The 23,332-nt window shown below is 37.4% G+C and overlaps 3 protein-coding genes across 12 annotated transcripts in view; all 3 read right to left on the reverse strand.

Moving 5' to 3' along the window:
- Window positions 1-1,412: 1,412 nt before the first annotated feature.
- LOC125767780 (chymotrypsin-1-like) lies at window positions 1,413-3,004 on the reverse strand. The gene is made up of 3 exons (XM_049434674.1): window positions 2,822-3,004; window positions 2,188-2,729; window positions 1,413-2,123 (listed from the first exon to the last, which is right to left on the reverse strand). Exons 1-3 carry the CDS (start codon window positions 2,886-2,888, stop codon window positions 1,977-1,979), a joined length of 756 nt encoding a protein of 251 aa, XP_049290631.1. The 5' UTR covers window positions 2,889-3,004; the 3' UTR covers window positions 1,413-1,976.
- Window positions 3,005-6,812: 3,808 nt separating this feature from the next.
- Window positions 6,813-11,481, reverse strand: LOC125767769 (eukaryotic peptide chain release factor subunit 1). 4 transcript variants are annotated; one of them, XR_007418819.1, is made up of 9 exons: window positions 11,318-11,481; window positions 10,185-10,518; window positions 9,697-10,096; window positions 9,376-9,621; window positions 9,154-9,309; window positions 8,851-9,048; window positions 8,624-8,771; window positions 7,768-8,464; window positions 6,813-7,147 (listed from the first exon to the last, which is right to left on the reverse strand). XR_007418819.1 is itself a non-coding variant. In XM_049434657.1 (8 exons), exons 2-8 carry the CDS (start codon window positions 10,268-10,270, stop codon window positions 7,065-7,067), a joined length of 1,317 nt encoding a protein of 438 aa, XP_049290614.1. In that variant the 5' UTR covers window positions 10,271-10,285; window positions 11,318-11,480; the 3' UTR covers window positions 6,813-7,064. The 4 variants fall into 4 exon arrangements, 3 of the variants coding, with proteins under 3 accessions (XP_049290614.1, XP_049290612.1, XP_049290613.1); XM_049434657.1 differs by lacking the exon at window positions 7,768-8,464 and having other exon boundaries at window positions 10,185-10,285; window positions 11,318-11,480; XM_049434655.1 differs by lacking the exon at window positions 7,768-8,464 and having other exon boundaries at window positions 11,318-11,480.
- Window positions 11,482-11,572: 91 nt separating this feature from the next.
- The window catches only part of LOC125767756 (uncharacterized), a 38,642-nt gene continuing 26,882 nt past the window's right edge, over window positions 11,573-23,332 (reverse strand). For all 7 annotated transcript variants that reach the window (XM_049434637.1, XM_049434635.1, XM_049434636.1 and 4 more), the window contains 2 exons: window positions 18,518-19,101; window positions 11,573-18,433 (listed from right to left, as the gene is read on the reverse strand). In XM_049434637.1, coding sequence (XP_049290594.1) covers window positions 15,936-18,433; window positions 18,518-19,101 — 3,082 coding nt within the window. In that variant the 3' untranslated portion in view covers window positions 11,573-15,935. The remainder of the gene's footprint in view (window positions 18,434-18,517; window positions 19,102-23,332) is intronic.

Here is a 23,332-nt window from a genome sequence, read left to right on the forward strand (position 1 = left end):
AGATATCATTGTAGCTAATCGACACCATCTTTACACTTTAATGAATATTTTGAGAATGAACTGCGTAATTATTTATGCATTTTTATATAAACGAAAACTAATGCAACATACATACCTTTACAGGTATTCAGGTAGAATGAAGCTTTGTTGAGGCGCTGTTCATCTTCTCCTACCTGTGCGAGATACAGATTATACTTCATAGTTTTAATAGAGGCACACTTAATATGGAACTCCTTCAAATATATTTTATCATCCTACTGCGGCCAACCAACCAACCTTATGCGTTACACGAATGTGTGGTTCTTTCAAAACAATTACTTTCATGCACCTATCGACTGCCAGAACAGAGGTAACCACACCAGAAACACACATATCAAGGTGTAACACAAAGTACACAACGATAGTGTAAATGCAGTACAATTTGATAAAATATCAAGAATCATATATTAAAAAAGGAAAAATAAATAAATATTTTCTTATCAAACCGCTGTATCAAAATCAAGGGCTTATGGGGACGCCCAGTACTTTACTTCTCCCATTCCAAAAGAAACCCCATTCCCATTCCCCATATTAAATCCTATTGATTAAAAAACCGTGTTTGGTTTGTCACTAATTGAAAGTTGATTTTTGGAATTTCAGTCCAGTTTTTGTCGACTGAAAATTACGTAAACCTTCACCCGATTGAAAGCAAATTAGCAAATAATCAATAACGAACTCTCTATATATACAGGATTCGACAAAGTAATAGGACCACCGATGTAAGGAAGTATCAATCTGAAGCAGTGGGAAGGATTTTCAGCCATCGAGCTCAATTATTTGCAAGTGGCAGCGTTTCAGCCACGGAATTTTGAGGGGACACATGGCAACCAGGTTGTTTTCAACCAGGATACGCTGAACCGTTTGATAACTTACCGACAATTCCAGCTAGTCCCTGATTGCTCTGGCCGACTTGAATGTCTCAGCCTTACACAATCGCGTCATCCGAACAACGTCTCTCGCAGTTGTTTTGCGAGGACGCCGGGACATCTTTGTTCACGCGCGTATTGAAAACAAAAGTTTTCGAACGCCCTAGCATAGCGGCACTCGCTCGTTGGGATTCTCCAGCAGCCGACGAACGCTGGATCACCAAACGTTGTTCGGCAGTTGTATGTATACAATACACCACGACCTATTGCAAAATAAGCACTTCAAAAAACGGTAGCGAAACGAACGTGTAGACAGGTTGATACCTTTGATCATTAATGAACAAAATAATTCTTATAATTTGTAGATTGCAAGTAAAAATTAGTTTAAAGGTATTCTTAGTTTTATGAACCTACATCGTAGTAATTTAATTTGGCGGTAATTTAATTTTTTAAGGTCGTTCATAAACCCCCGTTTTGAGCAATCGTACGTATTTATTCACACATGTATAAGTTTAAGTGGGTTTTTATTACAAAAGAATCCTTCTTTCATTAGAAATTCGCCGAGCCAGAATCTGGGCTTGGACGCTGGACCGATATTCCTTCTCTTCTCTTTCTCCTCCTCATTTCTACGCCCTCAGCACCTGCTGACGTTTCCTATTCGTTGCACGCGATATGCTAGTGACTATTCTCTACTTGCTTCTTTTCGCGACTTTACTTGTTCGGATGGATGTTTTGACTTTTCCATGTTCTCATCATTTTTTCATTCTCTTCTCTTATCTTATATACAAAATATCTTTTCTATACTTTTTCTTCTCTATCTATCTATTTGTATTTCCTGCCTAACGGTCTATTTATTCTTCTATCTTCTTTTAATGTTGATTTATATAAGTACCTTTTGTATATCCCATGAGTCAAATGATGAATAAACAGGATAATAGTAATAATAAAAATTTATGTTGTTAATTGAATACCGTTCTTATTGTCCATATCGCAAAATATATAAGTCATTAGTTACAACAACCGCTTTAAGAAGGTTTTCTTGATTTTATCATGAGGAAAAAATAAATATACTCATATGGCAATGCTATCAATCCATGCTTTGTTGGTATACACATCTACAAACACATCAGGCGTAAGACCATTGCATTGGGAACCGTAATAAAAAAGTCCTAAGAGCGTAGATGAATCAGATCGTACTAAAGGACTACCCTCATCCTTCTGTAAATTGTAAGTAGAAATGAAATTATTAACGAAAAATAAACTTATATTCGCGTTGACTTACCGAGCATGCTGCTTGGCCCGGTTGGCTGATAGCACATATATTTCCGTCCGATAGGTTCGACATTCCATTTCGTGCGCGACAGTCACTTAGTGACAGCGTTCGTCGGTAAAGCGTTTGCAAAATATTAGAATAGCCTGGGCTACCGTATGAGAGGGTTCCCCAGCCGTAAAATACGGCAGATGTATCAGTTGTAACCAATTTATCATTCAAATCAATGGTTGTAACTCTTGTTGAAAGTGGAACTGCTTCAGATAGTTCCAAAAGAGCCAAATTATTTGCACCGCTCACTGCACTGTACGATGGATGTCGTTCAATTTTACTAACAGAATATAGTTTCTTATTTGTAAGCAAACGATGAGTACCAAACAGAATTTTTAACTCTGTTGCTGCCTTATCGGTTACGCACTGTGCTGTGGTAAGAATCCATGTAGACTTTACTAACACACCGGCACAGAGAAATGTCGATGTAGAGGTTGTTTTTATGGCAACAATATACGGTGCTGCACCGGGTAACGATGAATGGCCACCCACGATGGAATTTACTGTGTAAAAAAATTAAAAGAATTCTCTTGTTGAATCTGTTTAACATTTTAACACGTAAAATAAAATCAAATTGCTGATTAATAATCCTGACCTTCCGACGTTGCAAACATTGCGATAATTACTATAACAAGCACCACGATAGATGTAAAATTCGCCATTTTTATGTCCAACGTATAGATAAGTATAAAGTTATAAAATTTACTATTCCTGTTACTGTTTTCTTCCTAGGTTACACTCTTAGATGTTTTTATGAAATGAAGCACACTGCAAGCTGCAAAGGCCTGTTATAAACAATTTTTACCATTACTTGACATTTAAAGAAAATATTTGCACGGTGTAAATAAGATAAACTTCAAAGCACCATCGTATATAGCGAGGCTTATCATTTTTGTTTAATAAGTGCTCCACCGATAACAGAATCATCATTATGAAATAGCTCATCAAATAGCTTTGATAGTTTGTATACAGTTTATTTAAGGTGCTGCAAACAGCAGGATAGAAAAATAGTAATTTTAAAATCTATGATTCCTTCATAATGGAATTTTTATAGTTTAATTGTGATGAATAAAATTTGCTTAACTTATAATATCTCACTTTCAGTTAACTTTAAGAAGCAGGTCAAGTCACTACAGATATGACACTTGGACTTGGTCACCTTTTTCATTCGTGTGGACAGCATATAACGTGTTTACAGGGTGTATTATTCTAACGAACAGACTAGCCGCCCACCAAGATGACTCTAATTCGTTCCCAGACGAATCGTTATCCCGAAGCAAGGACTGAATATCCGGCTACGTGATAAATTAAGCTTAGTACGCTGATAATTACAGACCAGTAGGTCTTTGCACCATGAGAAAGGAGATATTTTATAAGCCCTTAAAATTAATGAATGTATGGATATGAAGGATCCATCGCATTGTACGGATCTGATGAGTGATTGATTCTCTGTTTCTTCATTATTTACTTCTACAAAAGCCTTAAGAAGATCCCTATTAAGAAATCCCTGTCGGACCGTTGCTACCTAGAAAAGACACTACTATTCGGCTGAGCAGTAAAAATAAGTCTAATAACCCAGAAATCCAATAGGTCCAATAGGTCAGTTTACCAAGAACAAGAATTTAAATCAATATACGTAGGTACATAACATTTTCGTAGACATACAGCCTGGCCGTCCTCCTTCTTCTTCTACTTATCCTGATTAAGGTTGAGCACGTCGCGAAGACATGGCCAGGTCTCCAATCTGTCTCCAGTATATTCGATCTAGGGCTGTAGTTCTCCATCCACGGCTGCATCCGATCTCCGACAGGTTCGACTCCAGCACCTGATCCAGCCAATGAACTCGCTGTGCTCGTCTACGTCTCGTGCCGAACGAGTGGTTAACGAGAACCTTCCTGGTGAGGCATGAGTCCAGCATCCTGGCCATAGCCATAGTATACTTCCAGCTTTGACAACCGTCAGGATATTTGCACCGCCAAACAGCTCAGATAGTTCGCGGCCTGGCCATTCTAATGGAAATGAAAAAATATATATCTAAGACAAGGGAAGAAAGATTTTTATATCGTCAGTATCAAATAGCATCCAAACCGTCCCCTCGTAACAAGAACTGACCATTCGTTTACGTGGTAAAAAATTACTATAGTAAGCCAGTAATAACTGGCACGATCTTAGAGGTCGTTAAACCAAGACGAAAATGAACCTCGTGAGAAGCGCTTCTCCCGCTAAAGCCCTTGATGAGTTTTTGTTCTTATTTCTTATCAAATTTCATCGACTTCTTTCAAATGAATACTTCTACCATAAATGGTAATAGATGTTGAGGATCTACAGGTTATGTGAAGATTAAACATTCAACATTTTCGCTGGAAAAAATTATTAAAAAAAAAAAATATATACATACATATTTTTAGAGGGCAAAGCTAGGTTTGCTAGGTCTACTAGTTGCAATAATTATTAGGATTAGGTTAAACATGTCTGACCCATGACAGTCCAATCGATTTTGTCGTCATGATGATTTTGTCACGCCCAAGACCTGTTCTTTTTATTTATCAATATACATTTAAGTTCAGTTCACACCAAGCACTTGTTGGCATCGGACATGTTCTATTTATGCTGTGATATAATGGCAAGTTGTTGTTCTAAAGAGATAGCGATCAATCGCTCAATGAGTGCGTGCTGGATGGTAGTACGGTAGTAAAAGACAAAGAACAGAAACAAAAGCGAAAGAACTCTTACTCTAAAACTCCAACAGAATCCAAGCCTCCGAATATCACCCATGACTCGGATACTAATTACAACGATGAAATCAAAATATATACTACGAAGAAGATAATAAGATTTTGAACGCTGAATACTAAGCGATCGACGACTTCACCGAAGCTGTATTTAAGAGAATGTAACGTTCCCTTAAAATATACACCACTGCACCAGCAGTCAAAAACACGAAGTCAACTTCGTATAAAAAAACTTCCATATGCCTTTTGGCGCTTTCAAATCAGCGCTACTAAAGCAAGAGATAAATGCTCCGTGTTTATGTAGCGGTATCGATGCGAAAGTTTTGTTTTCTCTCCGAGGGACTTCAAGGCAATCGATTTACTCATGATCTCAAAGATGAAAAACTATACACGATGGTATTACTAGGGATTCCTCTTCTGGACCCTCAAGAAATCATGAACCGCCTTATGATCAAACACTATATGCAACTACTAATCGTTTCCGCATGCGCAAACGTAAAAAGTGAGGGGAAAATTTTCCCACACTCATTTTTATCTAGTGCCCATCCATCATGGTTCCTGCACTATAGTTGGACTGGAATCAATGCTCTCAGTAAGAGATGAAAGGGGCCAAATCCAAGAGGCCCAAACTCTCTCTGATTCTAAACAAACAAACAACAATGCCCTCAGTTCTTTCGATTATCGTCCAATAAGATTGCTATCGAAACAATCCAATACACTCCCTTAATGCTCCTGCTTTAAGCGGAACACGGATATTAAATCTTCCACTCCACTGATTCCTGTCAACTCCAATCGCCTAGTAATCGCCCTCCTTCGCCTTCAGAGAAAGCTGTCCCAACGCTTTAGTTCACGAAATATTTTCCACAGCCATCCTCTGCTCCTCTAAGCATTAATGTATGGCTCACTGCAACAACGAATGTCGTCCCATCATTGAATCTAGTCCAACGTCTTGAAGCTGCCCTTGCAAAGACGCCCGTCACTGCTTCGGCTGTAGAAGTCTCCCTTTATGATTCATCTCTACTTAAACTCATATTCAAGGCGAAGGTATCGAAGCTTTTTGTGTGTGCCGGACAGGTCCGATATGGTCCGAGAGCTGGTGTCAAATCCTATCCGGACCGTCGCACCGCAGCAAGGGCTGACTATCCGGCTACGTGTTAAAAACAATTCTAGTAAGCCAGAAATGGCCGACATGACCTATAAGGTCGTTAAGCCAGAGAGAGAGAGAGAGAGAGAGAGAGAGAGAGAGAGAGAGAGAGAGAGAGACTGCATTGGATATAATCTTCTTTTGCAAAAACAGACTTTCGGCATAAGTAGCAGAAAAACGGTTCCAAATTAATCTCGAAATTGAACAAGGGGGAAGAATTGTGGAAGGTTTCTACATAGAAACAATAGAAACTTATATAACTACCCAAATATCGAGAGGAATTAATGGTTGCTGTTTAAATGCTATAAAAAATCCTTTGGGATAGGATTTAAACCATTAATAGATACGAACAACATTCGAATTCGAATTTTAGGAGTAAAAACTCACAACACTTTTTTTAATATACCTACCTAGTCTCTACCATGATCAAAAAAAGATGTGAGAAGGTATGACTAACTGGATATTCAGCCAGCTTATGGCAGACATGACCCGCTGGTTCTTTGAGCCAAAACCAAAATAAAAAAGGCGTTTAAAATAAAAAAAATGGATATCCTGGATATCGTGTCTAAGCTAAAACAAGTGGTATATCATTTGTAATTATCGAAATATTTACTTTAGGCTCAAATAAGTTTTGCTCAACTAAGTGTTTTTCTCAACGGCATCTATTCGCAAAACAATCGGAAAATGTATATAAATTTACGAAGTAATAGTTCACATTCACAATCATCTGTATATTTGCTTAATATTACTTTTATTCATGTGTTGTCCAATGTTCATGTCCTGGGCAATATGGTGTACTTATGTGCTCAGCGTTATACCTTTCAATTTAGAACATGAATTTTCGCTTTTATGTTTTGCTTTATATATATTTAATTTTTAAGATCGATAGTAAACGGTGTACACATCATTGATTACCTCTTTTCTATGCATACACACTCAAGCAACGCCAGCTTAATGAAGTTCTAATAGTCTTCCAGATCGAAACAATCATTATCCAATTCATCCAGCTGCATGCTTTGAAAGTCTACCTTATAACGCAGTATTCCTGTAAAAAGTTCGAATATTTAGTATTTAACTTTTGTAGAAGAATATTTTACATTTTGCTACATATGTTATTAGTAACATTTGAAAGTAACATTAACAGTAACGATGAACACAGAAAAACAACACAAAAAGGATAATGTTACAAATCATTCAAAGTATAAATGTTTATAACCTGTGCATGCATTGTTTCGAAAAACTATAAACCTGCATAATTTAAATCTGTATCAGCACATCCATACCGCAAAACGGTATTTCAGGGTGGTTTTTTAAATTGTTATAACTGATACTTAAATTTAGAACCATTTGGTTGTTGATTTCTGATAGCATTTTTTTGAAATTGCACAACACCGGCATTTGTTCGTCGTGGCAGTGCTTTAAAAAATACCCGATTCTTTTGTTTAATGTTAAGGATCTTTATACAAAAAATTAATGTTTTTATGCAAAATAACTTAGTTACTTAAACAGAAAACAATACAAAAATTAATAACACGTAAGACCAAACGGTATACATTTTAAAATTGTAAAATAAAAAAAACACTGTATTCGGCATAATCACACAAGCAAGCAGAGAAACATAATTCAAATATATAACTTTCAAGTTTTGGTAAAAAATTCAATTACCTTGTCGAAGGAATGTGTAAGAATGAGGAGTTGATTATTAAGTATGGAAAATATCGTAATGGTTAAAAAGCGCATAAACATTGGATGGTATAGTGGTGCTTTGTTTGTATTCTTCGCTCATTTAACCTTGTAAGCGCCCACTTCATCAAAAATATAGTTATACCACATTAAATAAAAGCAAGAAGTATGTTACTGTCCTCGTAAAAGCAATTGGAACCATAATAAATAATGAAAACGCATACAATAAACGTTTAATGATTCAATAAAATAGACTAGAGGCGGATAATTAAACAATCTAATTATTTTCCTTACGAAATGAAATAAGTTTAACAGTTTTCTAATATATTGAGCATGTTTACAGATTAACATGCTAGCCTAGTACTGTTGGCAGTTTTCAAAAATTTTCATATATTGAACAATGAATGTCATATTGATGCCCTGTTAAATGGACCGCTTATCTAGATATGTGGCACACATCATAAAACAAAACAACCGACATAATATGTAGAAATTGACCCCGAACAATCATAAAAACCAACAAAAATCCAGTCTATTGATTAGTAGTGCATACTGAATGAGCAAAAAATGTACCATATATAATTATGAGAATAAAAAATTCAATAGTCATCTAAATCAACATCATCCAACGGCTCATCCGCTTGCAAAGATTGAAAATCGACTTTGTAACGAAGAATTCCTAAATAATTTTTTTAGGTAATGCAAAGTGCAAACATTAATTTGTTACATAAATCCATAATTATACACAACCCACATGAAAGCATTGAGGGAAGAAAAAAATATTTAGCAATAAGTTAGCAATAATAGTTATGTTACTTGAAACGCTACATTTACTTACCTCCTATTCCTCCGAAACCACGGACAAATTGACTACCTTCTTGGGATTTATCCGTAATAATTTCCAAAGTTGCACCAAAACATTTGTAGTTATTAGCTAACCATTCAAGTAGTGGTTGCGACTCAACCAATTCCATTTCAACACCACTCTAGAAGATAACAAATGTAGGGGGAGTTAGATAAGCAGATATCACAGATAGATTTTAGGATGTTTAAAAGTAGTTCCACCTCCTTGTCAGTGAAATGAGATTTGTCCTTTTCCTGTTCAGGCGTTAAATGTAATACTGTGGTAGACGTAGCGCTAGCATGGTTCTTCAATACATAACGCTGAATATCCAAGTTTTCCCAGCATATAAGAGTCTCTACAGAACCTAACTCAAGTGCCTTCAGAGTATCTTCAACGCCGAAACAGTATTTTCCAGTATCCTGAATAGCAAAAAACGAGAAAGGTTTTTGAAAAGCATTAAAGAAAATCGGAGCTTTGATTAGCAGTCATACACCACTACAAACATAGCTTATATTCTATCTTACCTGTGATATTTCATCGAAGTATCTACCAATTAACTTTTTCTCTTGAATGAATTTTACATTTTGTAACGATTCAGCTGCCAATTCTATTGCCTGATTAAAACCGTTTTCTCCTCCGTAAGAAACATCGACAAGTTTGATGACCTTCGATTGCAATCTCTGTTGTAGAAAAATGAAGACACATTATTCTCTTATTTTCAGTTCTAGATGCTATAATTAACTGACCGGATCGAACATGTCAGACTGGCTAAGTTCTGTTTTAAAGTCAGCGCTACCTGCCAGAATCAGCCCAGCAATGTTAGGTTTGTCATTAGTAATGAACAATTGAGTTGCAACCTCAGCTACCTTCCGCACATAATTATGACGTTTTTCCATACGCAATCGAGCAAAACGCAACGCAGACTGACCGCCTCGACCGTGCTTTTTCGGTAGATCGACAGTGAATTTGTGTAGCACTTCTCGTGTGTTCCCCTAGAACGAATGAAACAAGTGTTTGAGTAGATGGTATTAATAATGCCTTTTAACCAATATTCAATAAACACGTACCTGTAGAGTACCGAAAAGTGCCCCGTTACCGTCCATCACGATAAAACCAAACTTATTGTCATCAGCAAGAAGTGCAGTTAATGCTTCAGTGTGAAACTTGTTGTCACATAAATAAAGGGAGGTATTGATTGGTTTAAACGGTTCGAAGTCAATGTTGACCTTCTTTTCTTTACCCTCTTCAGTAACGATCGTACCACAATAAATCACTAATCCATTAGGAGGCACTTTGGTGTAAAGTTTCAATCTGTGTTGCACAGACGTAATAGCGCCGAGTACGGACAGACGGTTTACGCGGGATTTAATGTTTGATGCAGTCCCAAATTCATCTGCTAACATCTTGCTTACACGACTTATTTGATCCTTCGGTGGTATGATTAACGAAATCATACTTGTACCATTGCTGCAATTAACAATGCATATTGTTAGTTAAAGAAAACAAAAAGCTCGTGAAAATTATCCACGATAGACAAATAAAGCTATTTACTTACCCTCTTGCCATTTCCAAGCTCTTAATAAGCTTTTTAATCTTCCAAATCTCCACATTACGATCCGCCGATGTCTCATCGAAAGACATGTTGCTGGATGTTGTCTTTTATATAAATAATGATCAATGACAAAGGTATACAATTGTGCGAGATGTAAATCGTGGATGTATATAAATTTATATACTTTGGCGATACGTTTACTTATTCCTTGGAATTATAGCGTACTGCTGATCATTAACTACAGCTGTTCGTTCTATTGAGACAAGGCGTAATCTGGGAACGGAGTTTTTTAGTCAACGAACGTGTACTTTAAATACATAGACGAATGTTTTAAGCACTGCATTACCAATCCAAGATAGCCGTGTTCAACGTAATCCGAAAGAAAAAAAAACACAGCGGATTAAATAGATGAAAAAATAGAGTGCAATTAATTAACACAATGTCTTTCGTGGCAAAAATGACGTAAAATTACACTTGACGAGGTTTTTCTTCTAATTTTCTTCTTTTTCTTTTGTTTGTGCCCTAGGAAGTGTACTTTGCAATGATCTCGTAGCTGCTGTCACGTCGTTTACACAAATGCGTAGATGTATTGGTGAACTGTCAAAACAGGTCAATTCTGCTTCATTTCTTGCACGCACACTATTTAACATTTTACTCGTATTCTTTGAGCTGTAGGATTGACTCTTTATTTGACTGCTAATATTCATCAATGAAAATAATGCTTTTATTTCATGCGCCCACTCGCGCAGTCATTGCTTTCATTTTGCAAGACAATGGCAAAGTACGAAACGATGTCAATACGAAAAACTGAGAGGAAACTTATCGGAATTGGCTGACGTAGAGAGATCATAGGGCAGATTGTGGTTATAATACTACTACGAATAACATTTACTTGCGCAATGCCATGAATTCACTTCTTTTACCATATTACTTTTTCAGTAACTGGATGAACGCAGTTTTAAATCGTTCTGATTAGCACTGTACACTATTTATTCGCGATTTATTTAATGACTTAATGCCACATGGATGCCATCATATTCTTCTGCATTGACAATCACTTCCGATAAAAATGGATACGCAACATTTTTGTTTATCTACGAACAGTTATTAGATCCTAAAGGTCTGTAGGCACTTACGATGGAATTATTAGCAGAATTGTCACTAATTATTCTCTCTATTTGCGATTCAATAAGTTAAAGAAACTAGACATTTACGGGACAATTAAGGTTACTTTCACATGTGGTTTTGCAATATGAAACGAGCGTGAGTGTGTGTGCGTGTGTGTTTGCAAATCATTTGGACAAAATGTCAAACTGACAGCGCAACGCCAGCATCAATTAAATTCGCCCCAAAGGAAAATCCCATAGTTTGTGCCATACCCAAATTCGACATGAGTGCAATACATGCCATTATTTCTTTTCGAACTATCTATATTACAAACAAGATTTCTAAAATACATAGATTTCATGCTATGTACAACTATGTATTGAATTTAGATCTGAAAAAATAAATATTTTCGTACAAAAAATGTGCAGTGCCATCTATTGAGAAATCGGTTCATAAAACTTGCAAAGTTTATTGCTATAAATAAAATATTGCAAGGAATATTCTACGCAAGAAATATTATAGCATGATAATATTATTTTAGCATCAACGCTTCAATGTAATTTTCGCTATATTCTACGTAGACTGTATTGAAAGTACAGGCAGTCCCCGATACACTATATTAGCGGACCACAGAAATGTATAAAAATCCACGTATCCTAAAATATTTAGAATTACCAGACCATACAACCATTTTTACTGCCGAAGGAACAGCAATAACTACAGCCCAGCAGGAAAGAACCATCCGAACCGGCATGCCAAACGTCATCTTTACCAACAGTGTGAATTTGGATTTAGCAATATATAAAGGGACTTGCCAAGATCCAACTCCACTTTTGTTTGTATGTAATCAATGTGTTTCTTGTAGCGATGTGAAAAATCGCTCCCAACTGGGACTCGATCCGACCGATCCGGATCCACCTTGGGATCGATCCTCCGAATCCGATCCGAATCCGTTTTAAAAACATATCCTGTGTTAGGGGGGGAGGTACAAAAATGTAATGAGGCGAATTAGACAGAACTAGAAGGGATAAGGAAGCTAGCAAATATAATGCAAAATGTATTTAAGTAAAATACATACAAAATAAATCTAAAACAAAATGTAATCGCAACTAGCTTATGCCAGATTTTTTGTGTGTCCTCCGAACAAACACAGTCAAAATGCTTGAACAGGATGAACAGCATCAGAAATGCTTTGAAGATTAAAACCATTGTACAATTACTAGACCGACTCTTGTTTTGGATCCCAATCCCTGAAGGATCCGAATCCTGAAGAATCCCAATCCTAAAGGATCCCAATCCTGAAAGATCCGAATCTTGAAGGATCCGGATCCGGACTCTTGTTTTGGATCCCAATCGGGACTCGGAATCCAGGCAATCCAAGATATGGGATTGAATCCGGATTGATCCGAGGAAGGATCGAGTCCCAGAATCCGATCCAGATCCCATTGCCCAACACTAGTTTCTTGTTGTTTTCTGTCTATCGCCAAATCTACACCAAGATAGCAAACATATGGGTTCCAAGTGATCGCATGTTCATAAATTTTATCCGACTTGACCCTACGTCTGATGGTGGATAGTGAAAATGTTATTTTTTTACCGGTAGGGCAATGCAATGCCTTGTATTTTTGCATAATTAACTAGAATCTTTCAATCATGAAGGTAGTTAATAAACTGTTCTATCGCTTTTTGAAGTCCACCGCGAAGAATTCCACCAGGCCAAATACTTATGTTGATATAAAATGGCAGTAATATCAGACAACTGTTTGTTATTAGCTAAGGGAGGAACATACATTCTATTAATTCACACAATTATACAAGAGTGGTACTAAGCCTTCTGTGGTAGTCCTGCGTTACTTACATAAGATGTAGAGTTTATCACACCTAAGTACACTGTTGATGTTCTGCAGCTTAGATAACTCTGAATCATCATAATTGTATACATTGGGAAGCAAGGGCAGCCCGGCGGGGTTTGTGATAAACGACGATTTTATCATAATAGAGAATTCAATACAATGAAATATTGTAGCGGAATGTTTTAATTGAAAAAAAGATATAGGAAATGTGTAAGTAATATTTTTTTTTGCTTAAAGTTTTAGTTTTATTTGAATATTTATTATAATTTAGAATTTATGTGATCTCATGCCTTTTAACATGTTTTACTCAAAATAAACATGGATTTGTGGACTTTTATTATAATCATTACCCCACTTTATAACATTAGTACTCTTTTCCACAATAAGTCATTACTGTTAGCAGTGAATTCTACAACTGTCTCGGAATATTGTCTTTTTATTATTTATAACACGTCGATGGATATCTAAAACATACAATATCATTATATTAAGATTATTCTGATATTTTTAGGCTGAAAGCAATTTATCTATGAAATAGGTAGCATGCAAAATTATTTTAATTGTACAGATTATTTATCCCAGGTACCTTCAATGGTTTAATGATCTTTCAAAATAAAAATGTTCAAGATTGTTTGAAGAGTTTGAAAAAAGTTATTCTATCGCATTATTCCTACAAATTATAGTGTCAAATTCTAGAATGGAGATGGCAATACCGGCTTTTATCAGTAATGTATTTAGCTACTAAGCTAACTATGATTTGTCAATTGTTATCGAGCATTTGAATCGAAATTGGAAATGGATTAACCTAAAAATAATTTGAATTATAGAATTTCTCCATCTCACGATACTTCACATTATTTAAGTATTTCATTCTTCAAGACTTAAATTGCTATTGTAAAGTTAACCTTGTAAACAAATGTACAGTATCATATTTTGTAGATTATCTTTTGTTGGCTATGGTTTCCATTGCAAAAATTGTACAAACTTTTTATTTTGATAGTACTTCATATGCATTTATTATTTTTTTTATATTTTATTCGTTTTGTTAATACTGTTTGCTTGATGATCCACTGAAGTAGTAACATGCGGCAGCTTGCAACTGATAACCAAACATTACGTAAACAATCTTATGTGGACACTAGTCACTGAACTATCTATGTCATTTCGGATGTTTGCAATGGAATATGTATTTTGTTTCAGAAACATAAATTGATTCAGAAACATCTAACTCAACTAGGAATAAACATATTGACTCTTAGCTAAGAAAACACATCCAGTATCATACGGTTCTTGGTTCAACATTTATCACTATTGGATGAATATTTGTTTATAGTAAGCGTTTATAAAAATATTGTTTTGCTATGTAATATGAAACTCATGCCGTACTCTTCACAGGGGCTCTTGTGCGAAAAAATACCACGAGTTTCTTTATGTGTTTATTGTTGTTTTCTATATTTTTTCTATAATGCATTACGATGCGTTAAATATTCTTCGCATAATCATCTTTGTTACGTTTTGCGTGTTTTAGCTACTTATCAGGCACTATCACCGCAATGTAGTCTTAGTGTGCTGCGGGAGTGTCTCTTAAATGGTTCACGGTTGCACGCCTGCCAATCATTAATCCTGGCCTCTCGGTCATGCCTGATAATACATGTGTTTTTTTTTTATTAAAAGTACTTCACGATTTTGGTTTTCCGGTACCGGTTTATCAACATTATGGTGACAGTGATAATACTGAGAACCCTCTAATTCTAGTAGGTTGATAACAGATCGTTCCCTGTTTATGGGTTGTTTTGGTTTTACATACGTAATTATTGCTTAGCATGCTTAGCCAATTGTTCTTATTAATGTATATAAAAAACGTCGTTTTTAGTTTAGGCAACAATATACTCTTAAAAGATTATTTACATTATTGTTTTAGTTACTCTTATGAGAATATACGTGTCATCTATTATTGATTTTTAATTGTTGAAGTGTAGGTTTGTTGAATATTGTTTACTTGATGGATGTTTACGATTTCATGGATGTGCTCGCATGTTGACTATGAGAAAAAAAATACATATTCAACGTGTATTTTAGTTGTCTGCCACGAATCAGATGAGGTGTGATAAGCTGCAGGACAGTTGCACTAGTAAATAGTCATATCGTTATAATGCTTATTTTTCTTGCATTGTTCACATATCCAGATGATTTGCGAACACAAGCAATTTGTAACTTCACCACTCAGAAAACAACCTCAGCGTGTTTGCTTATATAAGCAATAAATAATTCTAAAATCTAACGGCCTTTACATTTTTATTACCAATGGCTAATCAATTTCTGCTGAAACTATTCGAGTTCGACAAGGATTATGTCTAAACATAAATTAGAACTTGAAAGTAAAAGCGCAACATTTATATTATAGCATAACATTGCTTCCTTCATGCTTTATAATGGTAAAATGCAACGTTTCCCAACGTATCATGCAACTTTACGCATCTCATCTAATCGTCTGCCTTGACTGTATGCTCATCTAAAGAAAATTTATTTGATGTTGATTGCCACAGAGGCTATATAGCTAAGGTTATTTAGGTGTTCATAGTCGTATATTGTTATACACATAATAAATTTGGCACAGCTGGTTTCCGCTCTTCTCACCCATTCTATAGTTATTTTCTTGTTTTATAAGTACATTGTCCAAATTATGCTGCACTTTCCATTATACAGTTTTTACATAATTATTGTCCTATCCATTTTAAAATATGTGACTGATTGACGAATACATTTGCGTTTCATTACTTATCTTATATTAAATTTATGTCATATGCAAGTCTCCGCGCAATATGCGTGTAAATGTTTTCTTAAACTGTTGGTTGGCAAGGGCGTAGCAGAATGGGTTCATAGGACTGTTTGCATAGCAAAGAAAATACGAAAACATAAACAGGTGCTCATTCACGCAAGGTGGCGTTGAGCAAAAGCCCACAACCAAAGCCAGTACGTGGTAAGGCGTCCAACAAGCTACGAACGCGCCCAATATGAATGAAATGGTTCGAAAGGCTTTCCTGGCACGGTTTTCGGATTTAGATTTTTGTCGACAAACTCCACCGAGTGGACCGTCGGCATTAGGTTTTTTTATACCTGGCTTCAAACGCTTGCCGATTGATTGAATAAAACCTCGCTTACTTGAAGAGTCTCTTTCTATGCTAACCGTCGGCTTGCCAATATGCAGTGAACTAAAGTTTATTGTTGCTGATGCCGAAATGTTGGTACAGGTTACGCCCGTTTGGCCCACCGATCGTGCTAGTTCATCGTCTGCTGCCCCCTTTGAGAAATTCGAAACATCAGTAAGTTCTACGGAGGTGTATGATTTGCCGATAGTTTCTTTGTTGTGCTGGGTCGGACTTCGATGTGCATCGATAACATTTGTTCTGGATTCTCCTAAATCGGTATTCATGGTATTAAGGACCGTCTTTGGCTTTTCCGGGCTTTGTGTACTAACGGTAACAGTAGTATTATATTTATTATCTTCCTTTAACACATCGCCAAGAAGTGCAATTGTATTCTCGTTAGTACAAGTTTCAGGAGATATCGTACCCATGGTGAAGTAGGAAGGACGAATGAGAACCGTCGGTGATGGCTGTTTGCATTGGGCAGTGGCGCGGATAAGTGCTTTCTGAAGCAGTGTAGGATTTGCAATGCTCTGTCCATTGTAGTGGCTGACTACTGATCTCGAGTGTTGTTGCTGTTGTTCAATACCAACTAAAAAGGATGCCAATGACGAATCGGAGGGAAGATTTTCACACTGCGGCGAGGGTAGCATTACAGAACTTTCATCCATGAAACGAAGATCTGCGCTATCCAAACTTATCAACGGATCGTAGGTAGTTGCGATGTCTCCCATGCTGGTTATGCTCTGTGGTCTTTCGCTTTCTAATTGGTTGTCCCCTAATAGGGGTGTTTGAAAGCCACACGGTGGTGTGAAAATTGTAGATGACGAATCCTCCACTATCTGTTGTAATGCGGTAGTAGTTTTATTCACCCCAAACCCCATGAACAGCGGTTCCTGTCTAGCAGCGTTTGGTGTGAATGATTGGTCTAAAATTTCTTTATACTTCTCGACATCATGCTTTTTCTCTAATGTTTGCAGATTACTCGTTTCACTTATTTTTGGTAGTACTTTTTGTTCAGACACCGATGTCGATAATTGTTTGATAGGTAATTGAGTACCATGATTTTCAGAATACAAAAACGGAAGATTGTCAGTGTTTGCCGTTGCGATACTTTCTTTGTATCGTGATGAAAAGACTGAGGCAGAAGCTGCACCTACTAGCAAACCAGCGACAGAAGATCGTTTATTAGGTGTTTTTACAAGTTGATCTTGTTCTTGTTTGATCGCAGCCGGATGCTCTTCATCTGAATCAAATGCAGGGCTACTGGAGCGTTCGCTTTTGTCCCCTTCTACCTTTTCGTCTTTTATGCTAAAATTTGTCATAGCATGCGTCTTGTTACTGTTGCCAATCTCCGAATATGCCATATCGAATGGAGCAGTTGAAGGGTGTACAGATGTATTGAAACTCTTTTCGTTCTTAAGCATTGAAACATTCGTGCTAACAGGAGTGGCTTGCAAAATGTTGGAAGATTGAATCTGTGTTGCCAATTTTCGTAGCGCTTCCTCGCCCGAAGATGATGTACCACCTGTGGCAGCTCCGTCATGTTTTGGCATTAAAGGAGCTGTAGAAGGGATTGGTTTATCCGCGCACAGCAAGGTACTTTGAGTTTTAGAAATTCCTATACCTGCTGTTCTACTAGCCATTCCGGTCATTGCACTGCTGAGTGCCACCATGGACTGCATTTTACGTTGCTTGGCTTCACTTTTCTTTTGCATATCATAGGCTGTCTTGTAGATGCCGCCGTACAACACAAACAATACAACTAATGTAGTCCAGTAATATCCAATGATAAGTGCGGTGTTGAAGACGGGATCTTTTAAAAATTGTACTGCGCATTGTCCTGGTTGTAAATCTCGATATCCAACAAAATGCTCCCAGCCAAAAATAGATATAAAGAAAAGCAGTGCTGGTATAATCCATGTGATAGTTACCATCCAGATGACTTTATTTTTGGTTCGCCAACTTCTATATTTGGCAGCTATTTTCACTGAACAGAAGCGATCAATTGTTATCAGCAGAACCGTGTACTGCGACACCAGACAGACGGTATAATCCACTGACAGCCAAAGATCGCATAGTAATGGGCCAAGATCCCAATAGCCCATTAGAACATACACAGTATAAAAAGGCATTGATACAGTTCCTGTATGTTGCAAAATTGAGAATATAGAAAAATAAACAAAATCATGTAACGTTATGATTAATGTTGAAATCATGTAAAACTCACCGATTAACATATCCGTTGCTGCTAGGGAAGCAATAAAGTAATTGCTCGGTTGTCTAATGCTTCGATCTACAATGAATGCCAAAAGTACTAGTATATTGCCACCTATAGTAAGAATGATGCAAATGGCTAAGCAAATAGCAATAAGCACAGTTTGCCAAAGTTCAAACGGTGGTAGCACCTGTGACGGACTTTCGTCAATGATGTCTATCCCGTAAGGAATAGTTGTAAAGTTAATTGCATTCGGAAGAAAATTGGAGCTTTCGTTGCTTATAGAACTGGCGGATCCGTTGAACCACTCCAATAGGCTGAAGTTACCGTAAGAAATCCAGTTTGCAATGTCTCTAAAGCTACCGATGACTGGGCTCACATCATCACGCGAAACGTCAGATGGAGATTTGAAACCATTACCCATTAATTTGCTATTTGTTCCGAGGGATTTTAAAAATTCAGATGTAAAAACGGGAACGTTTTTTCCTTTTACGTCAAGATAATGGCCTAACAAATTTAAACATTCTGGATAATTTAACAGATCCAGTTGTGAATAGAGCTCTCCACACTTTTTTTCCTGCCTGCGCTTTAGTTTCCTGTAAAGAAATAATTACAAATGTTTGTAAATCAACGAGTTATTGCACAGGTAAAGTAAAAGGGGATTTTAACACAGGTGATGGATACCGATTTTCCAAATGATTTTGAAGGTAAAAAAAAGTAACAAACATAGCAAATAGATCATGTTGCAATTAATTTCTATAATTTGAGACACATTTGAGATACCGAAAATCAATATACAGTACATACAATCAGTCAGACAGACAATTCAGTATTCGAGGATTTTTTTTTGCGGAATCACCACACTACTTACAGGCATTCGGTGCAACTATTACAAATGTTACGTACGCATATTTCTTCTGCATTTGACTTGTAGCAATCTTATGTGCGATTTAGTGATGGGTAAATCCGACAAAAAAACGGAATCGCTTCCGAATGACTCCATACATTTTGGAAGCGGCTCCGGAAGGTAGGTGCAGTACTCCAAATTCGGAACCGTCCGGAACAGCCCGGAGCCGTCGGAATCGTCGGAGTCGTCCGGAATCGTCGGAATCGTCGGAGCCGTCCGGAGCCGTCGGAGCCGCTGATATAACCTAGATTATTGCACTATCAGCAAATTTTATATAATCTGACTAGCTTACCCGGCAAACCTAGCTTTGCCTTTAAACATGCGTTTTGTAATTAAAGCAAACATTTTAAGTGTTCAACCTTCATTCTTGTGATATTGGTGTGCGATTAGAGAATATCGTTGATTAATTGAAAATTCTTAAATTATTGCCATTCCTAATCCAAATCATATTCGCAATCAAATCAATTTTTCTTCTTTTTTGTGACTATTCTTCTTCTTTTCTGCTACTTCAGGAGGCATTTCTGGCTTTCCTTGCGGATTGAGATTTAATACCAGGTGCTTCCGTCTAAGGCGTCGATTCCACATGTACCACCGAGCCGCAAATCACTAAATAGCATTTTTTAATTATTCACACACTTGCTTTTTAATTATTTATCACTCAATTTACGCTTTAACAAAATCGTCAGGTGTACCTACTTTGCTTGATTCATTTGTTAACATTTTTGTCTCAGTAGTGTTCAACATTATTCGTGTTGGAAAAGTGGCTATGCCTACTTGATAACTCCCGTAGGAAAACCCGAAAAGAACTCATAATATTGGCCAGAGGCCACCTAGCGAAACGAACTATAGCGCTAAACCTATTCTCATACCTAACGAACGTTCAGCGAAAATTTCATACAAATCGGTTCAGCCGTTTAAGAGGAGTTTGCACACTAACACCGCGACACGAGAATTTTATATATATAGATAAAAATAAAAAAAATAAAGCAATCTTTATTTAAAAAAATTTAAAAAAGCGCTAGCAATAACTAGCGGCTCCGGACGGCTCCGGACGGTTCCGGACGGCTCCGGACGGTTCCGGACGGCTCCGGACGATTCCGGACGGCTCCGACGATTCCGACGGCTCCGGCTGCCGACTAGGCGGCTCCGGACGGTTCCGGACGGTTCCGGACGGCTCCGACGATTCCGACGATTCCGACGGCTGCCGACTAGGCGGCTCCGGACGGTTCCGGACGGCTCCGGACGGCTCCGGGCGGAATCGTGGTTTTAACCTAGCCGGAATCGGAACCGGAGTTGCTATGCTCGGAAGCGGTTCGGAGCCGTGGGTGCGATTCCGAGAACCCATCACTACTGCCCGATCGGACGAGCGAACAATACAGGGTTCTAGCAAAAACAGGGTCACGGAACTACCGGTTTAGGTTCACAACCAGACCGACGAAACGATTTCCCCTAGCGACAGCGTGTTCGAGCTGATCCTTGAAGGATAGTCTGTAGTCAAGATCCTTGATGCAATGCGCTCGTTCGAGTGTGAGGCCATCGATTTCGTAAGCGTTTAACCGGCTGAACGTTATCACGCAGGACTTCGCGGGACAGACTACCAAAGCATTTCATGTACACCAAGATATTAAAGCTTGAGTAAATTCTGAAGCTTAATCAGAACAGCGAACCACACGAAGCAGTTTCGCATCGCCAACATACATTAAATGGTTATTAGCTGGTAGAATCGCTGCAACATCATTGATGAAGATGAAAAACAGCAATGGACCTAGATTGCTGCCTTGCGGCACTTCGGAAGACGCCGATGTAGACCTAGACAAAAATTTGCCTATCCGCACCGAGTAGCAACGATCGGAAAGATTCGACCTTAACCATTCCGTTAGCAATGTAGGAAAACCCCGTACGTTCAGCTGAACCAGCAGGTTGGGATGTGATACGTTATCGACGCTTTGATATCCGGTATCGACTTGAGCAGGATCATCAATTAAGCTGTGGCAATAATTCACTAATTCTATTAAATTACTTGTTGTGGATCGTTTGGGCATGAAGCCGTGCTGGGTCGCACTGATGTAGTTACCAGAGGAGGCTAGAAGCGGCTCATAAACCTATAACTCAAACACTCTAGCGCAAGCACAAAGTGACGTGATGCCGCGATAGTTAACTGCTTCAGATTTACAACGCTTTTTGTAAATAGGGATCCTCCAGGAAGTTTTCCACACTCCATTATTATCCAAGAAGAAGAAGATGGAGTATTCTACCCTACCAGATATGCTTTATAGTTATTAAACTATCAGAAATAATGCTCTTGGATCGATGGCACATGCTCTGAGTGACCAGAAGTTCCAGAAACACAGGGACATCGATAAATGGCTACTTTGCTTCAACAGACAAAGTTCATAGTGACTAATCACATCATCATCATCGTTTCTGGCCTGCTAATGGTCGAGCACGTCGAGAAGACATGGTCAGATCGTCTATCCGTTTACTACAAGTTACTAATAGTACATGTTTACTAATAGTGATTACAATGAATTTATAATAAATAACATAACAGTAATTACTATCCTATTACGGGCAAATAAAGGACAGGCCAAGACTTCTTGAAGTTGTGTTGCCTCAAAAGAAAAAAAAGAAGAAGAAACATAAAATCTTTTAAAAAAAACTTTCATTGTGCATCTATTTATAACCCCGAAAGTTCGATAAATAGAGTGTTTATACAAACGGTAAAATTTGCAAAGGTTCATGTGTAATTATGTACGTCGATTGACTATCCAACTACCTCGTAAAAATGAGTGATGTATGCCAGAAATGGAGGCCCGGGGCGGCCCGGTGCTGCATGTGATGTGTCCACACGGCAAGACCGGGTTCAAATCCCATCCGGATCGTCCCCCGGTAGTAAAGACTGACTATCCGGCTACGTGGTAAAATAAGTCTTATAAGCCAGAAATGGCCAGCTTTAAAGCCAAGAAGAAGAAGAAGAAGCCAGAAATGGCTTGACTGACATTTGATGTAGCTAAGTCAGACAGAGATACACAAATACAGAAATATGCACATATGTACATACACGTATGTAAAGCGAAGCAGAAGAAAATCGATAAATGGTTGTATTTTTCTATCATTACTTACTTATCAGGCGCTACAACCGCTTCCCTGCATTGTTAAAATTTGTTTGTTTAAATTTTGTTAAAAACATTCAAACGGTAATGATCATCATAAATGCGAAACGATTCAACCTAACCGTCATCTCCGGTATTCATCTCCTCGTGAAGTCATCTCCTGGACTCAAACAGTTTATTTCCTGGAGCCTCTAGCGACTTTTTTTAATTATTAGGTTATTAATCTGACGATTCGATAATTATTCGACAAACTACTGTTGACAGTATGAAATACCTAACACAATCACGTGCAATGGTGTATCTGTTTCATGTTAAACATAAAACATATCTTTAGTAATTATTAACATTTCATAAACTTAAGGAGGGGCGGTCCGGTGGTTTATGTGATAAACGGTGTCGGTTCTATACGACAGGACCGGGTTTCAAATCTCATTCAATTTTTATGTGGTAAAAATAAATCTACTAAGCTAGAAATGGCCGGCATAACTTTAGAGGTCGCTAAGTCAAGAAGAACCTTGGCTTTTTCTTGGACTTACTTACTAGAATACTTGGATATAATACACAATCTATCCGTACATACTCATCCATCTAACAGTTATTGCTGAAAATAGGTATTTTTATGATGGAATGGCCAGTTCCTAATGTTAAGAAAAAACCAAACAATTAAACCATACAAACAAACCTTAAAAATATACATAACAATACATATGCATTAAACAACACATGTTACACGTGTTAATAGGTGTATCAATGTAACTTGTGTTAATAAGATTATTTGAAGTGGATCTAAATGTTATTTAATAATTC

This window comes from Anopheles funestus, chromosome 3RL, assembly GCF_943734845.2.
Source record: "Anopheles funestus chromosome 3RL, idAnoFuneDA-416_04, whole genome shotgun sequence".
NCBI classification, from domain to species: domain Eukaryota; kingdom Metazoa; phylum Arthropoda; class Insecta; order Diptera; family Culicidae; genus Anopheles; species Anopheles funestus.